Raw genomic sequence first — 10435 nt, 5'->3', positions numbered from 1 at the left:
TTATAGGTCCTTATCGTTATCGGTTACTATTTTGATAAATGATTGATAGGCTAATCTTTTTTAAAATATATAAATGTATTAATATAAATGCTTTCCAAAATTAACTATTAACTTTTTCGGTTTAAAATATAAAAAGATATACTTTAATGTACATTTTTTATTATCAATCAGTCTTTATTTAATTTAAATTTTATGCATTCATTATAAATATTAAAAGAAATGATCTCCAATCTTTCTTTTTTTTCATTTCTCTTTTAAAACTTTTCTCCTTTTTTTTTTTTTTTTTATGAATTGACAATACAAATTGAATATAATTGTAGGTAATAACTAGATTTAGGAATTCTTATATAAAAGACAATATAATTCTAACAATAATAATGTATTTTGGTTTGAATTATTATAAATTTATAGCAATTTCTTTTCTATTCCATAACTTAATACTGTTTTTTTTTTTTTAGTTTTTAATCTTCATTAAAGATATCATAAAAATACTAAATACTATTTGAATAGGTCCTTGGTGAAATAATTATTATTATTTATCCGTTACTATTTTGATAAATAATGGGTTGACTAATCAATTTTTAAAATATATAAATGTATTAATATAAATGCGTTACAAAAATAACTATTAACTTTTTCGGTTACGATTATAAAAAAATATACTTTGAATGTTTTTTTGCTATCCAATCAATCTTTATTTAATTTAATTTTTATGCATTCATTATAAATACCTAAAGAAATGATCTTCAATCTCATTTTTTTTCCATTTCTCTTTTAAAAACTTTCTCGTCATTTTTCTCAATTGACAATGTTATCTGTGAATTGGTTGAATATATTATTTGAATTTACATTCTCCTTCATATAGTTAAAGGAAGAATATGAAATTTATGTAATTTTGAAGGTTTTTTTCCTTCTTACTTTATTTATATAGTTCATTTTTATTATCTCAAGTATGTGATTTGAATAGTTATAATTTCATTATTTGTTGAATTTTCAGGTTGAATCACATTTTTATGGAGAAAAAAGTTAGTTGGTAAATCACATTTGATTATAATTAAAATTTGGATTAACAAAGGTTAAAAGATAATTAGACTAATATATTACATGAGTTCACTTTTCCTTTTCTATAATTAATTGGAACAATAAAAAACGTATGAAATTTCTTTATTTTTCCATGTTGAGTCACATATTTTGTGAGACGATAAAGAGATGTTGAATCACATTTTTTATCGAGAAAAAAGTGAGTTGATAAATTACATTTGATTATAACATTGAACTTTGGATTGACAAAGGCTAAGGAAAAGGACAATTAGGATAATTTATTATTTGAGTTCACTTTTATTTTTCTATAATTAATTGGAAGAATTAAAAAGGGAAAGAAATTTCAAGTCTATTCCATTTTTTGTCTTTATTTTTCATTTATCTTTTTAATTTTATATCAAATAGGAGATTTGATCAATTATATTTTTTTTTCAAATTAAGTCACATATTTTGTCTGACGATAATGAGAGATTGAGCCACCATTAATTAAAAAAATAGAATTTTTAATTGGCAAAAACTAACTTTTGATTGGATCGGAATATTATTCTAAAGATTATAATTATGAAAACAATATATTTATAACTTTTGTTGTTCTTTTGTATAACGTTAATTTTTCAATATTAATTTTATACATGTATATGAATTTTGTGAAACTTATAATGACTTATAAGTGAATGTAATTATATTATATGATATTACTTATAAATAATATATGTGACTATGTTTTGTATTTGGTAAAATAACATATAATAAAATATTTTTTATAATTTTTATTGAAAATTCAAACTAAGGTAGAAGAATTTTTTTATTATGGTGTATTGTAAGGTACACCATATTTTTTTCTATTTTAAAAAATATAATTTATCTTAAAGTATTGTTTGATTTCTACATATTTTAATATAAAATTTAAAAACAATTAAATATGTTAAAATTTTATAATTAAAATATTTCACTTCAAATTCAAACATTAATAAAAAAATTGAACAAGTTGATCTCAATATTTTAGTGTATCTCTATCATTCTATTTTTATTTGCAAACATGTTATTCTATAATTTAATTTATGTATATAATGTTTTAACCCTTCAATGTTATAATAATGTTTGAAACTTTCAATTAGTATTATATTTTATCATTATTATTAATATCTTTCTGCACAATTGTTAAATTTTATAATTTTAAATACTATTAAAATACTTAATGAATCATATTATTTACTCTAAATTCTTACATTTAAACTAAATATCACAGTTTATTATGAAAAAAAATGCATCAATTTTGTTAAAATAATTAATTAGAATATATGGTTTTTTAAATAAACTAATTATCCGCGCATCGCGCGGTTCACTGTCTAGTTAATATTATTCTTGGTCTTTTCAAGAAAAAAAAAAATTAAGTGATGAGGTGTAATATGATTTTAAAAAATTGTTAAAAAGTAGATAACCAATTAAAAATAAGCACATATAGAATTGAATTCGTTGCTTGCAAAGCACACAATTAACACGGGTGGAAGTAGAAGTTGAAACAAACATAGCAGATGAAACAAGTTATTCTTAATCCCAAATCCAACTCCTAAATCAAAGCATCCATCATCACATGCAGAAGCACAAAATCATGACGCATAGAGAATCTACAACTGTATTTATAAGTAACAACAATAACAATAAGCTCATGCATTCATCACTAGTGTTGTGTTCTACTATTTTCTATACTTTAGAAACATAAAACATGTCGGATTGGGGGCCAGTGTTTGTTTCAATTGTGCTATTTGTTTTGTTGACGCCAGGATTGTTGTTTCAGATACCTGGACGGTCGAGATGCATTGAGTTTGGAAACTTTCAGACAAGTGGTGCTTCAATACTCATTCATTCTCTTCTCTATTTTGGTCTCGTTTGCATTTTCTTCCTTGCTGTTAAGATTCACCTGTACCTTGGCTAATTCAATAATGAATTACTTTATTTTGTGTTATCCTTGCTGTATTCAGTTTTCTTTTGAGAATCAATGAATGGATTATAGTACTTTCGGTTATTTACTCGTTAATTCTATACCTACATTGAGATATCTAAATCTGAATTCAAACGTTTATTTTGTGTTTTTATTTGAAAATTGAAATAACCCATCAAACATGAAAGTCTCAACTCTTAAGACATAAAACAAATGAAACCTAAAACAAATTTTAATGAATTTTAATGTTAAGTTTTTTATATATTTTAAATAATAATTTAATTTTAATTTTTAATTTACATTTTAATGTTAAGTCTTGTGATCAATTTTTATTTAATGTTTCTTTTACAATTATTAAAAAACCAATTCATTTAATCTTTTAATTTTTTTATATTTTAAAATACATCAAAGATATCTTTAATAAGTGTTTTTAACAACTATGCTTACAAGGTTTTGGTGGGGCTCGAAAGAGGGTGAAAGGAAGATTCGCTGGATGAGATGGGATCGGTAGGCTTACTCTAAGCAAGTGGGTGGATTAGGTTTCAGGGGAATTAAGGACTTCAACACAAGCCTTCTTGGTAAGCAATTCTGGAGACTAATGCAAGAAGATGGCTCTCTTCTGGAAAGGTTTTTTTTAAAGGGAGATACTATTCGAGATGCAAGATTTCTGAGGCTCCCATAGGCTTCAAACATAGCTATGCTTGGAGAAGTATACTAAGTGCAAAAGAGGTGGTGCTTAAAGGCTCAAGGTGGAGGGTTGGTAATGGAGATAAGATTTTTGTTTGGAAGGACAATTGGGTGCCTTCCATTCATGGTTTCAAACCAATGGTATGGCAATTAAATATTGATCTTCAAACTAAAGTCTCTGAACTCATAGATTGTGATTTAGGGCAGTGGAATTCGCATCTGGTGCTGGAGAAGTTTATTGGTAGTGATGTTCAGCATATTCTTAGCATACCTCTTTCCAGATCCATGCCTAGGGATAAGCCCATTTGGCACTATGAGAAGGACGAAGAGTACTCAGTTAAGTCATCCTATAATGTCTTGAGCAATTAGAAGCATTGCCTTGGCCCAGGTCCCTCATCAGCTTCAGAAAGCGCCTGCTGGAAGAAACTGTGGAAAGCTCCAATGGCTGAGAAGACAAAGAGTTTCATATGGCGCCTAATCAAGAACATCCTTCCAACAAGATGTAATCTTCGTAAGAAAGGTATCAACACTGATCAAACTTGTCCCATTTGTCATAGTTTTGCTGAAGTTAGCCATCATCTCTTCATTGAATGTGAGTTTGCAAAGACTGCATTGTTTTGAACCCCCTTGGGTATTAGGACGTCGATAGGTACTGATGTGGGTGATTGGATCTTTAGTTGCTTGAGGAAAAGGGATATTTGGCTGGCTCAGGTTGTGTGTACAGGTCTGATGAACATCTGGCAGGCAAGGAACGACTTAGTGTTTAAGAACGCAGTGCCAAATCCCCAGCAAGTTTCACACATCACTTTGGAATCTGTTTTGGAGTGGAATGGAATAAGCAGATCACCAGCAAGCAGACCACATGAGATTAGCATTGGCAACACAACAAGTTCATCGTGGTTTATCCAATCTGATGCTGGATGTTTTGATGAAGGTATTGTGTCACTTGGATGCATGATTAAAGATCCTAATGATAAAGTGTTTACAGGCAACTGCCAAAGAATATCCAGTTTTGCTGATATTGCTACTGCGAAAATTATGGGAATCCTTTGGGCCTTGCATCTTGCCTTGGAACACAAACTAGAAAATGTTGTCTTCCAATCTGATGCCATCACGGTGGTAGACTGCATAAATGGTGTTTCATATTCAGTTACACTTGAGTTACTTGTAAAAGATTGTAGGCTTATGCTTCTTAGATTTAGAAATGTTGTTGTTGTTTATCTTAGTAGAAGTTATAATGTTGATGCTCATCATTTGGTGCATGTAGGTAAAAGACTTGGTACCATGTCTTGGACCGGTGAAATTCCTTATGTTTAGGAACCAACTATTTGTAATGCCAATTTGGCTCCTTTGGTAATCTAAGTTTCTTTTACCCAAAAAATAGGTATAATAGGGGATACCTTCTTTGTAGTGAGATGAATTTTTTTAAGTTATGATATGTAAAAGTGTTAATTAATGTCCTAGTTGTGTGGCAAATGGTATTTAATTATTCAATTCTTTGGCCATTTGATTGCTACAAAGATCGATTTAAGTGCATGTTCGACCACACATTAACTACTAGCAATGACTGGATAGTGGAAATGAGTGGAACCAGACAACCTATTGTAATTAGCATACAAGACTTGTGATGACTTAAGTAACTTCCCCTATGTGGCTTGATATGCTCTTCTATGATCCATAATTGAGTCGGCCGAAAGATCCACGACTAATAGGTATAGGGATGGATCGAGCGGAATCACATGCTTGCCATCTAATCCCGCCCTCTCATCTCCTAGCTCTTTCTATGTTATTTTTGGGCCATATGATTGGTGGGACAACCTCTTTTGAGACTCATCCGAAGTTATTTCAGTTCACAATCCTTCAACTACGAGGTCTGAAAGGGTGATGTGATTAAGATAATGCATGTTGAATCACAAACTCTAAAATACAAGGCTTGGAAAGGCAATGTTACTAAAACAAGACATAACGATTCACAGCCCCTCATACACAATCCTAGAAGGGCGACATGGTTGATTAAGGTAAGTCGTCCCCCAATTCATAATTCCTAAAAAACAATATCTAGAAGGATGAGTCCTTCAAACACAAGGATTGGAAGAATGATGTGATAAAAATCTTAAACATATCGATTTCATTCCCGCAAAAAATCATTCTTAGTAATGGTGTACAAATCTACTCCAATAGATTGACTGAACCCTGCTTATTTAGAATAAAACCACAAACAAGATTCTTTATAATCTCAGGAGTATACATGACACCCTTCAAGATTAAAGTCTCAATGACCTCCATATGATTGTTTGTAAGAGGCATAGTAAACCCTTTTTAAAACAATTGACCTATAACCAATAAGTTACACATCATACATGGAACATACAACACATTAATGATGAATGTTTGGTTGATGGAATAATTCTGTTATCAATAAATATCATCTTCATTTTTCTTATATCATCAAAATTGACTAGTCATTCTTGATGAATTGTTACATGATTTAAACAATATGTGTCTAAACACCACTCGTTTATGCTTCCAATTTCATCATTTGTTGTTGCATTAAGGAGGATGGTCTAAGTCATAGTCACTTTCACCATAAGCCATGGGTGTCTCATTCTTTGCATTTCATGTGTCCTTTTTTTTTTATAGAAACATAATTTTCATTAGATGAAAAAAGAATACAGACATACAGAAAGAAATTGTGTAAGGGCATTTCCCATCCACATTCTACAAACAACATTAATAGCTAACTCAAATAAGATTTGGACAACAATATACTTTGAGAAAATAAAACCTAATGGAGCTTCCTTAATCCATGCCACTTTGCAACAATCTTCCACAAGACAAGAAGGAGTTTTGGAACCACAATCTTAAAAACTATCCAGTTACGGATCATATCTTTGGCTTTATCATGCTTAATTCGATTATACAGGTTCTCTTTCTTGATAAAACTCACCATCTTAGGGAGAAGCATTTGTTGACTGGAAAAAGGAGTCAGATTTGCAAAAATCACACTAAATTTTTTCCTCATAAACACATTACCTACATCCAAACCTCTTTGGAGCATTACAAGAAACACCTTGAGAGCACTCTTAAAGTAGTCAGAACAGAAGAGCAACACATACCATTGAATCAAACATAAAACCAGAATAACATTGAACGTAATAACAATGAGCAAAATAACAGAAACAGATACCCAACCTACATGTTTCAACAGATCCGAAGCTTCTGATGGTGGGGGTTCTGGGTGGCGGACAAACATCGTGCTTGCTGTTCCAAAGTTTTGGCCCAAATGTTGGAGAAGATAGACTCGAAATTGCAGATGCTGCGAGCTGGTAGCTGTTGACGGAGAGAGGCGAGAACAAAATGAAGGTTGAATGTAAGACTACGACAAGAAACGAAAAGAGAAGAACGATTCAGTGAAACGGAAGTGAGAGAAGGGCAACCCATAAAGGGAGAGAAGCCTCCACTGGGGAGGAAGGAGCCTCCATGATGGAGGAGAGAAACTCCGATGTCGGAGAAACGGAGGACACTCATCCACAAAATGAAACCCTAGTTTTAGAGAGAGGGGGAGAGCTTCTCTCTCTAAAACCCATCACGCCGTTTTTTTCTTCATGTGTCCCTTGGTACACGTTACTCTTACATTTATATGCAAAGTATTCAATTCGTTGGTAATTATATATTTCTCTTGTCCATGGGTTCCTTTTTTGATCTCGATGAATGTTATTTTTTCTTGAAGAAGATTCAGATTGATCATCTTTCTTAGAGCTATCTTGTTGAAATTCCTCTTTCTTAAATTTGTCTTTTCTCGTCCACTTTTGAACCACCCACCTCCTTTATAGAATGTTTAAAGGCTACTATGTAACTCATTGTTTGATTCTTTCAAGCACCCTTTTGTTGATGCACTTTCAAAAATACTATAATTACCCCATCGCCACCCGCTATGTAATTAAATCTAAATCCAAAGGATAAAGTGCACATCACATTGAAAGTTCTAATTTTTCATGTTTTTTACATCTCGGGTTTAATCAATATAGAGCTGGAAAATATTTACTCAATTATTTATGTAAAAAATAATAATATTAATTTAGATTAAATTATTTGATATATTGTTAACTTAATGTATCCCTTGAATCTATATTTAATTATGCTTGTTTCATTGTTGTTTCACATAAAATTATACATCAATTTATAAATAAAAAATCCACCAGTAAAATCAAAGTTTGAATTTGTACCTAAAAAAAACCAAAGTTTGAATTGTTGGAATCTAAATGTGTACAAGGAACCTCATCGTCACAAACTAGTTTTTATTCGTTACTTTTGTTAATGCTCCTTTTTTGTGCTGTCATTCATTCCTTACTTCCATTTACCCTCAATCAATTGCCTCACACACAGATCAGAATCACCTTTTCATTTCCTATTTAACAAACCTCCATAGACTCACACAATAGATTGTAGCAATTAATTTACATTTTTGTTGAAAAAGAAGCTAGTAAATTGTGCAAAGTGATGGCTGCTGATTGGGCTCCGGTGGTGATATCAGTGGTGCTATTTGTTCTACTAAGTCCAGGACTACTCTTCCAGCTACCTGCTAAGGGAAGGGTGGTGGCTTTTGGAAGCATGCAAACTAGTGGTATCTCTATCTTGGTCCATACCATCATCTTCTTTGGACTCATCACCATTTTTCTACTTGCTATTGGTGTCCATATCTACTCAGGATAATCAAATCAAATCAAATCATCACCTAACAATGTGGCATTATTAATTGCTTTTTTTCTATTCTTGGTGTTTTCAGTTTTATGTATTCTTGTTTAAATTATGAGTTGTCCTTGGTGTTTTCAATGTATTCTTGATCTTATTTGATTTGGTCCTTAGATCGCACTCAAAATCGTGGCATACTTACCCTATAAAATGTGGCATCAACACCTGTTATAACAACAACAGAATCTCATATTATAATGAAATCATTTCAAATGCTTAATCTATAACAACCATCTCATCCGAAATCTGTTTTCTTTGAGGTAAATCATGTATTACCTTTCTATACATTGTATATATGACATGTTTGGAAATGTAAGAAAGGGAATCCTAAAAACTATAATTTACAGATGTTACAATAGATATAGATAAAAACAATTGAAAGAAGCAAAAGGCAGAAATGACTTCTCTATTTTAAGTGCTTTTGAATTTTACATCACTATTGTATGTTAAAAGAGAAGCCATACCCACTCAAATTATGGTAACTTATAAAAAAAAAGGGGCTTTTTCCATTATTCCTGCTTCTAGTAAGAGAAGTTTTGTAATCTTCACTGTTCTATAGGGCGCATGAGCGGTTTCTGTAATCTTCATTTTTCTAGAGGGTGCATGAGCAGTTCTGTAATCTTTCATTGTTCTATTGGGTGCATGAGCATGCACAAAGTCTGAATCGTGCGTACTACTCAACACCATATTTATCTCATCATAACAATTTCCACTCTGCAACAGCCAAAAAATGATTGTGATGATGTCAGGTTCATGATCCAACATAAACAGAATGATGCAATCAAATATATACGCGAGATTTAAAATATACAGCAGAAATGAAGAACTAAACATTGAAACTTATTGAAAATCTGCCATATATTAGTTGAGCCAAGCTTCTATACGGACTACTGAAGTTAGATTTTCAAAATTGAAAGCTTTAACCTTGGTTCTGAATCAATGACAAACTAACTTGCCAAAAAAGTGCTACAAATTTCTAACTTCGAAAGCTCAAGCAGCATTATGCCCAGGCATCAATTATTATTTTCACGTTCGATTGTCAAACTCCAAAAACAACATTATTACACAAGAGGTGAGATAAACTGAAATTACTGAAGGTAAAAGCAAAAATCCTAACTAATTAGTAACAACTAACAAGCTTCCCCTTGGTTCCCCCACAAGACTAAAACATATAAAAGAAACGGATTTTAACAGGATTCAAAGAAACATAGGCGGCTCCGGCCCCAAAGATATCTAGCAAGTATGGGCCGTTTTTCAGGGCATGCATGGCAGGCTACACTAGACCTAAAATTTGTTACGGTTGAATTGTGGTTAAATAGGATCTCATGAAACATTTATTACGGTTAAATAGGGTCTCACAAAACATTTTGTCACCGTTAAATTGTGGTTAAACTTATGCTAACTTACATAGAGCCTCTAAAAACACTTGAGACGACTCTGTAAGCATTGGATATCAATCACGCAGTCGGAAGCAAATTTGTTGCAAGAAAGGATTGGTGATCCACTACTACTCTTAAAAGTTAAATATGAATAAATTCTAGAATCACAAACCATGTCATATTTTTACATTTCAAATTCAAATTGCTAATATATTCTAAGTTAACCAACCCGAGTAATCACATACAATCACTTCTATATTCAAAAACTATTATCTATGCCTACACCTCGAAATCATTGTGTTGTCTTTGTTTTCATATTTAATAAACAAACAAATAGTAAACCATTCGTATCAACAAATCAACACAGGCTCTTGTTTCTTACCAGGATAACCCTTACGCGGCGAAGCGAAGCAAAGAATGGACCGACCCAAAACAGAAATAGCCGAAACAACACCAGCAACATAAAACACCATAACCAACCCAAGAATCCACGGCAACAACATAAACCCAATCACAAACGTAACCGAACCACACAACATCAGAGCCATCGAAATTCCCAAAAGCAACGAAACGAATCCCGCCGGCGTTATCTGACTCGCCGCCATCGAACGCCTCAACGACGACACCGACGAGG

The 10435-nt window shown here is 31.9% G+C and overlaps 2 protein-coding genes across 2 annotated transcripts; one reads left to right on the top strand and one right to left on the bottom strand.

The window, feature by feature from the left end:
- Nucleotides 1–2726: 2726 nt before the first annotated feature.
- Nucleotides 2727–8766, top strand: LOC131607954 (uncharacterized). The gene is made up of 3 exons (XM_058879897.1): nt 2727–2964; nt 3713–3715; nt 8155–8766. The coding sequence occupies exons 1-3, from the start codon at nt 2768–2770 to the stop codon at nt 8381–8383; spliced, it is 429 nt and encodes a 142-aa protein (XP_058735880.1). The 5' UTR covers nt 2727–2767; the 3' UTR covers nt 8384–8766.
- LOC131605846 (uncharacterized) lies at nt 8615–10433 on the bottom strand (the record flags this gene model as incomplete). The annotated part of the gene is made up of 2 exons (XM_058878150.1): nt 8615–9136; nt 10184–10433. Coding segments are annotated over 2 exons (267 nt in total), but the record flags the coding sequence as incomplete, so codon positions are not given.
- Nucleotides 10434–10435: the final 2 nt, after the last annotated feature.

Source organism: Vicia villosa, linkage group LG5 (assembly GCF_029867415.1).
Source record: "Vicia villosa cultivar HV-30 ecotype Madison, WI linkage group LG5, Vvil1.0, whole genome shotgun sequence".
Classification (NCBI taxonomy): domain Eukaryota; kingdom Viridiplantae; phylum Streptophyta; class Magnoliopsida; order Fabales; family Fabaceae; genus Vicia; species Vicia villosa.
Note: the sequence above shows the minus strand (reverse complement) of the source record. Positions and strands in the feature narration are given on the sequence as shown.